Below are 15,387 nucleotides of genomic sequence, written 5' to 3'. Positions count from 1 at the left end.
CCACAAATACCCAATTCACCTGAGAGGGTCCCCAAGGTCTCCAAATTCGGTTTTTATTCATAAGGCTATAAAAGAGTATCCTTTTAGAATATTTTCATGTTAAGAGAGAATCTTTAGGCTCAATGCTCAGAATTCAATAAATAAATTCTTAAAGGTAGACTTTAAAAACAATAACATGATTGGACCATAATATTTTGGGGCAAGGAATTGTTTTGCTGATAGAAAAGATATGATTGACAGCTGAATAATTTCTGATGATACTAAAAAATGTCACAACTCGGCTTTAGGGAATTTATAGATCAATTATATATTACAGTCCTCAAAAGAATTATAGACCACCTAATATTAAAACATAGATAAAAGTGAGACAAAAGGAGAAAAACAAAACAAAGTCTTAGCATTAGCATTATATCTTAAAATTACAAAAATAAAAACAAGAAATTAAAAATACCAGTAAGTACTGGATTGTGCACAATGTATTGTCACATAATTAAAGGTTTTGTGAAATAACCAGGTATATACTGGGAGTTCAAAAAAAGAGAATGATTCAAAACATTTTTCTCATTGATCTTTCAAAATTCTTAAAATCACAACCACTAAATTATCTGAAGAATCTTCAAAATGTGAGAAAACTATTATGTATTTCTTTTTAAAGAAATAGGATTTACATAGATAGAGATACATGGGTAAATACAAAAATACACTTATATGCCTAACTGGGGGTGGGGGCATAGCTCAAATGTTAGAGTGCATGCCTTGCAAGCTTGAGGTCCTGAGTTCAAACTCCAGTACCATCAAAAAAGTATATTTGGGTTGATTTATATGCCTTAAATATTGGTGAAAAACTTTAATATAAAGGTATAAAAACACATATGAAGTAGTTTGGAAGTTGGTTAAAGCAATATATTTCTAATCAATTTAAGACAAATTTCCTTTTACCTTGAAACCTAACCTTCAAGAGTCATAGAAAGAAGAGCAATAAGATAGCACATTTTTTCTGCTTATAAAAATATATTTAAAGAGATTAAGTCTGGGGGAACAGCTGTGGTGGTAATTTGTATGCTTTATATGAGAAAAGTAGTTTGCTATTCAGTAAGAGGAGTTAAAGACAATAAATGAACCAAGCATGGTGGTAGGTACATGTTTATAATCCCAGTATTAGGGAGGCTGAGACAGGATAGTGAGTTCTAGGCCAGCCTGTCTTAAAAAATAAAAAGAAAAAAAGAAAATGAGGGAGATCTTTGTATCAGATAAATCTACATTAGGTCTTTTATATCACACGACAGATTCTTTTGTGGAAACAATTAATTCTATAACCAGAAATCCCAAGGGTATCAAATTACAGGCCCAGGGAACATCTGACACACTGAGATGTGAGCATTCTTCAGATTTTCTTGACTTCACACAGCTACTATTTGAAATAATGATGATGATGATGATGACGACAGAACATGAGCACCAAAGGGGGACTATCCCAGATAGTGATCCCAATAAATCAGTGGGAGGAGGAGAAGGAAAGATGAAGGTACTGGGGTGGGGTGAATATGATCAAAGTACTATCTATATGTGTGCTTATATATTTAGATGAATATATGAAGACAGCATTATGAAGTCCACCAAACACTTTGCAAAAGTGGGAGAGGAGAGAAGAGAGTTAAGGGAGTTTAACAGAGGGGGTAAATTTTACCAAAGTACATTGTATGTGTGGTCAATATTATTGTAGGTATGGTAACATCAAAATGAAACTCATTTTTACAGTTAATGTACAATAATGAAAAATTTGCCTTTGCATATTAATGCCTATAGGTTCAAAACTTTATGAACAAAAAATGTGATTACCATAGTACACATTTTAGAAAACAAAATAGAAGCTTAAAAAGAATAAGATAAAATAACTATAAATAGAATTTATGGCTTCTTTTATATATTCCTGAACTTCTCTGTAACTGAACACTGAAAAAGACAAACTTTTCCATTTCAAGTAAAACATGAAAAGTTGTGTAATTTCTGACTTTTAGACTTTTGAAAGGAAAGTGCAAAAATGTATTCAGGCATTTAAATGTATTTAAATTTAAATGTATTTTAAATGTATTTAAATGCTGCTCTGTATTGTATGCTCTCTTAAAACTGCCATATAAACTTTTAATAATTAAACTATATTTTCAATATAAATTACTATATGTGATTCAGTAATCCATTTTTATAGAGAAAGCTGTGGAATGCTGTTTAAACTTCTTTCCTTCAGTTAATTTACCCTGGAGTAAGCATAGTTACTTGGACCCTGGTAGGTACATCATGGTGAGAGACACAAATGTTATCCGGGTAACAGCTTTGCAAATTACAGATATAGTGCTAAGAGGAAAGATTTCTGAAAGACTAATTTGGTTAAAACATATGCAGAAAAATCAAGTGACTCAGAGACACATACATCTGATTAAGATAAGTTAACATTCTCTAAACTGTTCCTCAAGATGTTCTACACAAAAGGTTTCCATACAGAAATGACTTGGAAATGCTGACATTCCTGAAGGACTTTGCAGCAGCCTTGATATAGAGACATAAAGGGCAGGTCATGAGGATAGGCAAAAGCCATGCAAGTTTCTCAGCTTATGTGACCTTTTCATGAAGACCACCAACTAGTGCTCTGCAGAACCTATAAACTATATACCACATTTCCTAGTCAAGATCTTTTTAAAACCACTTTATTGAAGCATGATTAACATACAAAAGGCCATACATTTTTAATGTTTACAACTTGATGAGTGTCGAGATAAGTATATCCCTATGGAATCATATCTAAAATCTGTCATAAACAGGTTTTAGGATTAGGTCACCAATTTTCACATTCTGAATTATGAATATAGAAGTATTCTCCACTAAAATACCCAGTCCTCCTAGAATCCCTTATAGTTAAGAATGATCATGGGATAGATTTCTGGTCAATGCAGTGTAAGTAGACCTCGTCAGTATGAGACTGCTAGAAAAGCTTTTGTTTTTCTTATAAACAGGAGTAGAAATAGTTAAACATGCTTTTGTTCTCCCCATTGCCCCTCTTCCATTTTAAAACACAGACATAGTACCTATACACAGATTAGCCACCTTGAGAACACAGCAAATAAAGTTATATTTTGAGGATGGCTAGAGATGGACAAAGGAGTTGTGACACATGATTTCTGTGACTGTTGCACTAACCCTGGAGATTCTACAATATGAGAATAAAGTCGTATCTAGATAAGCCACTGTAGTGAGGATTTTGTCACATGCAGTCAAGGGCAATCTTAAGAGTACTAATTGGAAAAAATCCTGTAATTTCTAAAAATCTTAAAGTGTCTAAAATTATAACCATTCTTGCACTATGTAATAAATTTAATTCTCCAAAGCCTTTCATTCATCACTGTCCAAAACCAGGCATAAATCACCCTGTGTTTAACAGTTCAAATAAACATCAATATGAATATGGCCCTATAGTAGATTGTTAAATTCCAAATGCAATGACCAATATTTATAAAACATCTAGCATGTCCTTAGCTGCTCTGCCAAATAGAATACTATACATGCCTTTAAGGAATTTTAAACTTATTTCAATGACTAAATCATAAAAAATGTAAAAATTCAAATGGCAATAAAGATTTGAAAAGAGAAGTTCAAAACAACAGAAATCACTTTACAGAAAACATACTTAATGAGGAAAACAATTTTGCAAGGAATCGTTGGTTAAAATGACCAATCAGATTGGAGATATCAAAGAAAACTTCACAGAGAAGTCAGGAATCAATCTCTAATGCTTCAATGATCTGGCCAACTAGTCCACTCTATATTTCTAATCAGCACAATCAACTTTAAGGAGTATGAATTCTAAGTCATTAGTGTGGTCAGTTCATAATTGGATTTGGTTGAAATTCAACCCCCTTGAAATGGTTGCATAGCTCTTATCTGAAAAGTTTCTTGGTGCTAACAGAGTATATTCTTATTGTGATTTAGAGAACAATTTTACCCCCCCCCAAATCTCATTATTTCTTGCCTGTGTTCATTCTCTCCAACCACTGTTAACCTGTCCCTAATAAATGTTCTGTTCTAGTTCTTAATGCCTATATTTAACTTTAGAAAAATCAAACTTGGGTAAATATGGTAAACTGGCAGTCTGATTTTTTTTTTTTGCCATATTTCTCAAAGGGCACTATTAGGTCAATCTGTAAGAGCTTTTTATGATTTTATGATTTTCATATACTATGAAATGACAAAAGCTTTACTTCAACAAACTTGCTACAGATTATTTTGCCCTCTCACCACAATATAGTACTGTTCTTTATTTAGAATAAAAAACATGAACAAGATACGTATAAATTATTCTCTTCTCTCTACTTTTTAAAGTATAGAATCAACTCAACTTATCTACAGTAGTCCCCCCTTATCCATGGGGCATATGTTCCAAGACCTCCTGAAACTACAGACAATATTAAACTCTTTAACTTAATGATTTTTCCATCTTAATTAAGCACTTGTCATACATTGTTGTTGTAACTTGAAGTTTGAGAATTTCTTTTTTATTTCTTCATAATTTCACAGGGAATTGTTCATATCATATATCTTAGCAAGATCAGCATGCAATTTTTTTCTTTCCCTATTAAGTCATGAGTTTCACCTTTTCAATTAAAGGAAGCACTTAGCTTTACTCTGGCATATCCAAATCACCAGCATCACTATTTTTGCACTTTAGAGCCATTATTAGGTAAATTGATATTTATGTGAGCACAAGCACTGCAATACCAACAGTAGATCTGATTACCATGATAGTTATTAAGTGACTAACAGGTAGTTATCATATATGACATAGATACATGTGACAAAGAGATGGTTCACTACCTGGGATGTAGCAAGGTGATGTGAGGTTTATTCCTGCTATTCATAACAGTGTGTAATGTAAAAGCTACGAATTATTTCTGAAAATTTACATTTAACATTGTCAAACTATGGTTGACTCTAGGTAACTAAAGCCACAGAGTGAGAAACTCCAAGTGAGGAGGTACTAATTTACATACTTTAGTTGCCTAGCTTCTACGTGAATTTTCCTTTTCTTATTTCTGCTTGGAGGAATTAAAAATAATCCCAGAGTTGAGTATACATTAAATTAGCATGGAAAGGCTAAGTCTACTAAAGGGAATTTATGTTCAATAAATCAGAGCATTTCTATTCTTGAGATAAATAATATAAAATATATCTTTTCCTTGAATAAATCAGAACTGATATGAAAATTTTGAATTTGATACTATCTGTTTACATGGAATATAAAATATAAAGATAAGGAAATCTGGAAGCATTTATGAATTACTACAATTATATTCAAAGTTATTTTAACAAATTGAATAAAAATTGATTCAAATAACTACAAAAACCTTGATATTATTTTACTAAATTCACAAAGAATCACAAAAACATAGTCACATCCTGTTGATTCTCTTTTAAAATGAATGCAGTGCTCCAGAGGCACCTGCACACCCATGTTTATTGCAGCACTATTCACAATAGCCAAGTTATGGAAAAAACCAAGATGTCCCACTACTGATGAATGGATCGAGAAAATGTGATACTTGTACACAGTGGAATTTTACTCAACCATGAAGAAAAATGAAATCTTATCATTTGCAGGTAAATGGATGGAACTGGAGAACATCATTCTGAGTGAGGTCAGCCAGACTCAGAAGACCAAAAACCATATGTTCTCCCTCATACGCGGACTTTAGATCTAGGGCAAATGCAGCAATGTGGTTGGATCTGGATCACAAGCCAAGGGGAGAGCACATATGGGAGATATAGGAATAGGTAGAAAACCCCAAACATGAAAGAGTTTGATGTCCCCACTCCAGAGGAACTAATACAGAAAACTTAAAATGACAGGTTATCATGAGCAGGGGATCAGGAACAAATGTTAAGATCGGTTAGAGTTGAACCAACATGGGTCCTAACACATGGCTACACGAAAGCAATATTAGGAATCTCATAATGCTTTGTCTTCCTTATTATGCTTATGTCTTTTCTTCAACTAAATCAGTGATAAGGGCAGAACGGGACCTGCCTGGAACTGAGGGGGGTAGCGGGGGAAGCGTGAGGGAGGGAGGCAGGGTGGAGAAATGACCCAAACAATGTATGCACATGTGAATAAATGAACAAAAAAAATTTTTAAAAATGAATTTGGCTATGAACATCTCTGAAATTACCAATCAAATTACCTTAATTTATGAAATTATAAAATATTAAAACATGCAAAAATAAATTTTCAGTCTCAGATCATTGAATAAAAATCGATAAGGTACTTGGAAAGTACCTTAAGTAGCTTAATTTTCTTCTTTATGACAAAGGCAGGCATAATTAAGGAAGAAAATAAATTACAATTTGATCATCCATTCTAATATGTATTTGTATATGATTAAAAGCACCACAGAACTTTTTTCTCTTGTGGTAATCCTGTGTCTTTTATGTTTTCCTCAAAGTGGAAACACTCTAAAGTTGGAGCTACAACCTTCTTAATTTGAATCCCTATGAGCAGATAACACTGAGGCCTTTCAGCAGCAAGTGTTCAATAAATATCAGAAGAATGAAAACTGTCTTAAACCAAAAGCCAGTCAATGTATTTCTAAAGAATCTGCCCAACACTGTAACTCAGGGGATCCAAAGAATGCATTTGACAGAGGACAGAAAATGTATTAGTATTTTGAGGACTATTAATACATCTACTTTTTATAAGTATAGAAAAATACTTTTTCTAATAATGATATGTGATATTTACCTCATCTCATTCCTAATTATTTACTACTATATGCAAGGAAATCAAATTTAAATTTAAACTCTTAATCTCCTCTTTCCAACCGCATTTCTTAACTGTCCTCTATCTGCCTTTAGTGTGCTCTGTTAACATTATGGGGTTTCAAAGACAATCATTGAGTGAAGGAATAAAAGGAGAAAAATATGTACCTAACAGTAACACTAGCTACCATTCCCCTAACATTAAGGGTAATTACAAGAAGAACATATATTATAACACATATAGCTTTAATAAGAGAACTTAAGAATCCAAAGTTATGGCAAAATATAAAGCCCAAGAAGCAGGTATTAAATTTTAGGGTATAATAATACTATATAAGTTTCAAAAATTAGAAACCATCTAATTACCTATATTACATGCTATAGAAGTTAGAGAAGATCCCACATTTTAGGTCTATCTTTGAACATAATGAAACTCTTTTCATATAAAGAAACCCTAACTAAATTCAAACAAGGAAATTTGTCAATAGAACTCACAAATAATGACAATCATAAAATCAGAATCCCATTGGTACTTCATGGAAAACATATTGTTTTGGCTTTTATCAGAATTCATGTAAATATTATGATTCAGTTTTGCTTGATGAGATTTTGTCAGAAAATTTTACAGTGAATTGAATTGAAATGTAAGATATTCATTTCTATTCATAACTTTGAAATATGTAGTGAAGTAAAGCTTATACTTATCTTTAAGCAAAATGTATATGGTACCATTTTCCATAAAAAGGTTATTATGAGACTTAGAAAAATGGGATTTTTGTGTGTTTGCAACTCTGTGACCTGTTTTTTTTATTTAAATGGAGTTTATTTTTATTATTACCAGAGTATAAAATACATATTACTCACATTGACATATCTTTACATTCTTTAGTGAAGCTAATAGTGAATAAGACTCCCATTAGATAAGGAAAGAAAATTGTGTGAATGTAAAGCAGTGATTCATGAGTAATAAGTTGTCTACTAGAAACATGTTCATATGTTGGAAGATAATTGAAGCATAAAATTTGCAAATTATCTCCAGCCAAACAAATTATGGCATTATTCTTTGTAGAATGAAGCACACAGATTCTGCATATACAAAGGCATCAGACTTTGGCATAGTGTTTCTTAAGATTGTACAGCAATGAACTGATAATTAGACAAGGGATGGACAGTTGTTTGTCAAAAAAAAAAAAACAAAACAAGAATAATCAGTCTCTTCCCCTAAGATAACTTTCACCGAACTTGTATAACCTGTTGGATCATCACAGAAATAAATGTAGTTTAGTTTGTTTTGTTATTTTGGTGGAGAAATTAGAAGATATGTAAGCAGGGTATCAGAGAAAAAAAGAAAGGGAAGAAAGAAAGAAGGGAAAAGAAACTATTCCCAAGAGGTCTGGATTTATGTTGGGACAATTACATTTACTAAATTACCTTAGACCAATTAACTAAATTGTCTGTAACTCTTCTTATTAGTTCAGTAAGGGAAACTCTTTGTAATACCCACTTTCTGCTAGGATCATAGCAATAGAATAAAGCTAAGAAATAGTTTTGCTTCATTTTTAGTTAATCAATGCCATTTTTATTCCTCTACATTGTTCCACCAATACTTCTAAGGTCATGATAGACAAGTGCTTTTGTCATCTATAGTGGCTGAATTTATTGAACAAAGTTATAATCAGAATTATTCTAGAGCCACTCAAATACCTTTTGTCTAGATATAGCCAGAGTTTAAAAATAATACAATTTTATTAAGGACTTTGACCTTAACTATAACAACAAAATTAAACACATCCAAGTAATTATTTCCCATTTAAATATACACTGTGTCCACTAAAACTGCTCAGTCTTTGGATAATGAAAATTTCCAGGTAATGATGCAATGTGTAGTTAAAAATGAATCTTAAACAATGCTATTATCATCTTGTCCAGATTGGCCAATTTGTCTCAACATCAATCTGGAAAGATCTTATTAGAGGATAAAACAATTCAATTCTTTATTGAACACAAGTGCCATGGTTCAGATTTAGTGCTGAATTACCCTGAACACCTGGCCAAAATGACTTGAAAAACGAGTATAGTTAGCAGGGACAATCCCATACCAGTAGAATAAAAAATACCATATGGCCACCTAAATCCTATTTATTGATAGCAACATAGGTCTTCATTTTCACAAACCTCTCCCCAGATTTCCTATCCCCTAACATTCTCCAACTCTATCCTTTCCACACTCCTTCTCATTTTCCTATTTTAATTTTTTCTTCCTTTCCTTCCTTTTTGTATTTGTGGTAATAGGGATTGAATCCAGGGCTTCTGCACATGTTAATCAAATACTCTACCACTTGAGCTATGCCACCAGTCCCCTTCCCTCCTTCTTCCCTCCCTTTCTCCCTTCATTTCCTGCTTTCTTCTGTTTTTACCTTTTCTCCTCCCTCTTTCCTCTTTCATAAAGTCAGAAAGGGTCAGTCACTTTCAGGAAAACTCTAGACGTATCTTCCCATTCAAGTGGGAGATTATGTAAGTAAAAGGATACTGCTAATGATTGCCAAAACAATTTTATTTCAGAGCAATTTTATTTAAACATGTGACAAAACAGGAATAGCATTTCTTAATTAGATCTCTCTGACACTAAACTGTATATTATAATTCATACCTGTTATTAATTCCAAATTCTAAAAAGTAAACTTTGAGCTTCATGTAAGTTTCACTTTTAAAGGCTTAATTTGCATATATTATCAAATCTCCATTCTTCTAAAAGATAATGGTTTATTTTCTATTGAGAAATTTAGCAGTAAAGTTGCTTAATTTCTAAAATTACCATTTTAAAATCTTTTGTAAAGTTGCAATTTTAATTTCCATTTTTGTTTGCTTAATGTAATTCACTTAATAAAATTATTTTTATTTCAAAACTGTAGCAGCCCCTTATTTTCAAAGATAAGAATTTAATAAAAAAAAAAAAAAAACTTATGCTTTGGAAACGACACACGGAACCTCCCTGTATAGCTATCTTTATCTCAAACTAGCAAAAATGCCATGTTTTCTTATTATCTTTTATGTATTTTCTTCTACAAAATCGGAGAACAGGAAGGTGGAACAGGTTCTGCCCAGAGCCTGGGTGTGTGTGGGGGAGTTGGTACAGGGTGGGGGGTGGGGGAGGAGGCAGGGAAAGGAATAGGAGGATGAATATGGTGCAGATAATGTGTACACATGTATATAAATGCAAAAATGATACCTGCTGAAACTTCCAGTAATAGGGGGAGGGGAGATGAATGGGAGCAGTGGAGGAGGTGAATTCAAATATGATATATTTGATACATTGTAAGAATCTTTGTAAATACTCCAATGTACCCACATCCAGCACAACAATAAATAAATAAATAAATAAATAAAAATTTTTTAAAAACTAAAGAAAAATAGAACCTTTTTTTTAACCAAATATGTGATTTTTAAATTCAAATTCCAAAGCTATTAAAAGGTTCATATATTCAAATATTTTATCCTTATATCCTTTTGGCAACTAATATTTGTTTATTACATGCCTAAATTTTAATCTAAATTTTATAAATTCAAAACTAACTTCTTGAGTCATGTCTTATTACATTGTTATACCTATCTTCTGATGTTTTGCAGTTGCAACCATAATACTACTTAATTTAATCCTCACGGTAACCTGTAAAACAGACAGTGATAATAACCACATTTGATAGATAATCTCAGGTTCAGGTAGACTGAATAACTCATTCAAAGTCACACAGCTGTAGTAGTGGAGTCAAAACTTTGAACCCAGATGATCTAACTCCAAAGCCCATGCTTTAAACTATTTAAATAATAGTCTTAAAAGTATTGGTATAATGATATTGTGAAAGAAAGGACCTCTTGCTTCTGTATGTATCAGCACATTGTAATTGCAAAATGCTCAGCATAATGTCTGACACAGAGTACAAATAAAACACATATACATTACTAACTGGAAACTACAGTCACAGTTATTACTGGAAGGCAGTGTATGTACAAAGTAAGAGCACAGGCTTAAGAATCCAATTTACTTGGATTTGAATCCTTGCTCTGCTATGCAATAGAAATGTAACATTTATGAACTTCATATCCTTTTTTTCTGAAAATAATGTGGCTACACTTATTATAAAACAGCTGTAGAAAAATATTCATATATACATTTATATTTTTATATGTACACATATCCATCACTATATATGGTCAACGTGACACTCTGGGTACTGCGTATCCAGAAAATGAAACCAAGACCCAGAGAATGACTTGACCACAAAAGAAACTGTCAAATTCAGGTTCTCTGAGTTCAAGCTCAAGATACCTTAAATGCAAGTTATTTTATTCTCATAACATTTTTATTTATGCTGAATTAAAGTTCATTTCAAAAAAGCATTCCCACTCTGCATCACTCCCTGTGTTTTCAAAATGGAATTCCATTAACACCTAGACACCTTCAGCATAATTTACTGTGTTTAGAAATGCTTGAAAGCTTTTAAAAGTGAAATGACTCATTTATAAAGCTTTCAAAATTACCTTTCTTATCAATGGAGAAATATAATACGTATACAGTATATTTATTCTAACTAGATAAGCACCATTTATATCAATATATTCTTAGGTTCCTAGTTGATGTCATAAGTTTACCAAATGGATTCCAATAAGAAATGGAATATTGTATTAAAAACATACTTATTTGAATATGGCATAAATGTTAATATTGAATATTTTTAAGATACTGTATGTTTACTTTTCTTTTTTATTTATAGCTAACTTTCAATTATCTTTATCATTGGAGGAGGAAAATTGGCATGGACAAGTCTGAAGAGTGGATAATAAACAAATCCCAAATTATTGTGTTTGATTCTGCAATACATTACAGCTGCATAGTGCCAAAACAAACATTTTAAATGTAAACAGCTAAATTGAGCTAATTATTTGGTATTAAATAGATTTTTTAAATACCAGTTGTTTGTGAATTTAAGTAAGCCAACTATCCTTGTAAGGTTTATGCATTTTCCCTTTTTAATTTATGGCCCCTTTAGATAATTGCATTAAATCCTGTCCTTGATTATACTTAGAATGAAGAGAGTAGACGGAGTACTGTGCTTGCTGATAGAGGAAAAGCTGTCTGGAGCCTGGAGGGAAATGGTCTAGGTAAGTGAAATGACCAGTGGAAAATCTATGCTTTTACAATAAACCAGTTTTTATCTTATTTACCCATACCTTCTGCTTGATGATCATCTCGTTAATGTCTTCAAGATCCCCCACCATCACTCTCTGTGATTTTATAACTCGATCAAGCAGAGAGAGCCAGTCAGTAAGTTCTGTCCAAGCTCGGTTGAAATCTGCCAGAGCAGGTACCTCCAACAGCAAGGAAGATGGCATTTCTACTTTGGAGATGGCAGTTTCCTTGGTAACCACAGGTTGTATCCCTAGAGTAACAGTCTGACTAGGAGCTAAAATTTTTTTGAACAAAAGGAGAAAAGGAAAAACAGAAAATTAGAAACACAAGCTAAAGAGCCAATTTCAATAACAATAAATCAACTTTAATTGAAGGGCAACAATTGAGCCAGACTAGTATTTATGACACTACACTTGTTTCTACCAATAGGAATACTTTACATAGCAATTCATCACAAAAATTCAAAGATAAATTTTCTTTAATATACATTTAACAATCCTTCAAAATGATTTAGCTTATTCTCATGCCTGGACAAATAGTTAAATACAAATTACTCTTCTCAGTAACAGTTACATAGATTGTGAAATTAGCAAACAAAATTATTTAGATATTTCCAGGTGAATAATATTTACTTATTATTTTTCATTCAAGAAAAAAAGGCAAAACTGAAGAATGAATAAGATCTTATTTCTGATTTCCTTGAATAAGCAGCAAATTTCTTTTGAGAAGGATCCTAGGGAAATCAAAGCCAATGAAATATTCTTGTCTTAGTTCTGTACTTTATACAGGAAGTAGTTTATTAATTTTTTCTTTTCTTTTAAATTGGTAATAAAGTGGCTAGCAGTGAAAAAAAGACCAAAGTATACTATTTTTGGAAAATGACAGCTAGTAAAGCTTTTCATGTTGGCTTTGAAACACTGTTTCAAGGTCAGCAAGAAATCTTACATTAAATTAATTGCATAGAACACTGTTATGGTTAAGGTTTGAAGTCTTAGGGTGAAAACACCTGGTAGAGAATCCTTCTCTCTGTTTTAGGAACTCTGGAACCTTGGTTAAGTTATTTAACTTCTCTATATTTCAGTTTTTCTTCTCAGTAAAGGAGAAATAGTAAAATAGGGTAAATATTATAGGCACTGTTGTATGGATTTAATGATAACACAAGCAACATACATACAACAATGTCAGACACAGAACAGAATCATGGTCATCATCACCATCACAATATTAGTGCAGTGCCTGACATTAGTAGTTAATCAATGATGTTGCCTATTACTATTTCACAAACACCTGGTTAATAAAAAAATACTATGAACAAATATGGTGAGAACTTAGAGACAAAGGCTGGAAATGTGGAAAATTGGGGAAAACTTTGTCAAAGGTCTGTTCATCATCCTTTATGAACTTGAAGGGGGCTGAACTTGCTGGTGTGAAGTGATATGAAGTAACAATACACAGCTGAGTTATTAGAGGTGCATGGTGAAAAGAATAAATGTCTCCTGCTCCAGGAAGATAACACAACCAGGAAACCATCAGCAAAGAATTATAGTATGTGGCTCATAAGGGAAGGCTTAAGAGAAAAGACATCTCAGTGGGGCATTTTGGAGGCATGGACAAGGCAACTATTCTAGGAACATGAAAGAAAATGAGTTACACTGGATTTTCATTCTGATGTAGCCATTCATGAACTACCATGATGGTTATGTTACTGTGTTTACGTTTATGGTTGTCTCCTTGTTAGAGAAGAAAATAAGAAGGATGGAGGAAAGTTTTTTGTCTTTCGTTGTCTTTTAAACTTCTCAGGGACGCCAAGAGTCTCCTACAGTTGAAAGAATCTTGAATATAGTGTTAAAAAAAGGTGTTGAGATGTTAGATAGAATAAAAACTTAACCATTGTGTACACAACAATGGGATTAGACTATGAGCACATGATAAAAGCGAGAGCACACAAGGGAGGGGTGAGGATAGGTAAGACACCTAAAAAATTAGCTAGCATTTGTTGCCCTTAACGCAGAGAAAACTAAAGCAGATAGCTTAAATGCAACTGAGGCCAATAGGAAAAGGGGAACAGGTACTAGAGAAAAGGTTAGATCAAAAAGAATTAACCTAGAAGGTAACACCCATGCACAGGAAATCAATGTGAGTCAATGCCCTGTATAGCTATCCTTATCTCAACCAGCAAAAACCCTTGTCCCTTCCTGTTATCGCTTATACTCTCTCTACAACAAAATTAGAAATAAGGGCAAAATAGTTTCTGCTGGGTATTGAGGGGGTAGGGGGCAGAGGGAGGGGGTGGAGTGGGTGGTAAGGGAGGGGGTGGGGGCAGGGGGGAGAAATGAACCAAGCCTTGTATGCACATATGAATAATAAAAGAAAAAGAAAAAAAAACTTACTGCCAAAAAGTAATGACTGAAAAGAAATAATCCTGTGGAAATAAAGAAGATTGTTTCTTGAACCTATCTCACTACTCTGAGGCACTTTTTAAAAAGAAGGAAATATAATCTGAAGCAGAAATATCTTTTTTTGGTGGTGGTAAATAGGCTTTAAACTTAGGACCTCACATTTGTGAGGCAAGCACACTATCTCTTGAGCTGCTCTGCTAGCCCTGAAAAAGTAATAGAGGGGTTAATTTGATCAAAGTACATTGTACGCATGTAGGGAATAATAACACTGAAAAAAAAAATCTTGTGATCTACAGTCCAGGACTGTGCTTGAGAGCAAATAAAATCTAGAGACCTTAAAAGGGATTCCCTGGGACAAGCTGAATGTCTGGAGAAGATGCATGGGTAAAGTTGAAAAGAGAATGAAATTAAAATATCACTATGAGAGCTTACTGCAGAACATCAGGCTGACTAGAAAACATGGACAAATTGTTCCTAAAATAGAAACACAGTGGATACAGGGAACATACAGAGGATTGGAAGGATTTTCAAGGTCATGCAAAGTGTCGGGCGGTGCTTTCTTTTTTTTTTATTTTTAAATTGATTTTTGGAAAATTTGACCTTTAAATGAGACATGGGAAATTTTTCTTCTCTATACTTACATCTGACCAACAAAGATGTACTTAATGAATAGGAAATGATTGTGTCTATTAAATTGCCATATAATGAAGGAGGAGAATGCAGAGAATTATCAGTCTTCAATGAGCAGACCACTGTTTCCTGGAAGGAACATTGTGGGGAAAGTAAAGGTCTATTGGAAAGACAGGCCAGGGATTGAGTCTCAAAAAGGGAGAATTCAAGGGTTTGAGGACAATTACAAAATATAAAAGGGAACATTGGGATAACAGTATTAGAAAATTTTCCAATGAGGAGAAAGGAACAAATATCCTTTTAAAAAAATCATCTGTGGCAGATTGGAGGTTGAACAATGCAGTCACATCGGCACTGGTCATGTTAGGT

At 33.0% G+C, this 15,387-nt stretch overlaps 1 protein-coding gene across 13 annotated transcripts in view; it reads right to left on the bottom strand.

Annotated features, from left to right (window-relative positions):
* Dmd (dystrophin) overlaps positions 1–15,387 on the bottom strand; it is a 2,168,746-nt gene that overhangs the window by 625,814 nt on the left and 1,527,545 nt on the right. For all 13 annotated transcript variants that reach the window (XM_074062730.1, XM_074062731.1, XM_074062740.1 and 10 more), the window contains one exon: positions 12,031–12,263. In XM_074062730.1, coding sequence (XP_073918831.1) covers positions 12,031–12,263 — 233 coding nt within the window. The remainder of the gene's footprint in view (positions 1–12,030; positions 12,264–15,387) is intronic.

This window comes from Castor canadensis, chromosome X (genome assembly GCF_047511655.1).
Source record: "Castor canadensis chromosome X, mCasCan1.hap1v2, whole genome shotgun sequence".
In the NCBI taxonomy this organism is placed as follows: Eukaryota; Metazoa; Chordata; class Mammalia; order Rodentia; family Castoridae; genus Castor; species Castor canadensis.
The sequence above is the reverse complement of the archived record's forward strand: the minus strand, read 5'-3'. Positions and strand labels throughout refer to the sequence as shown.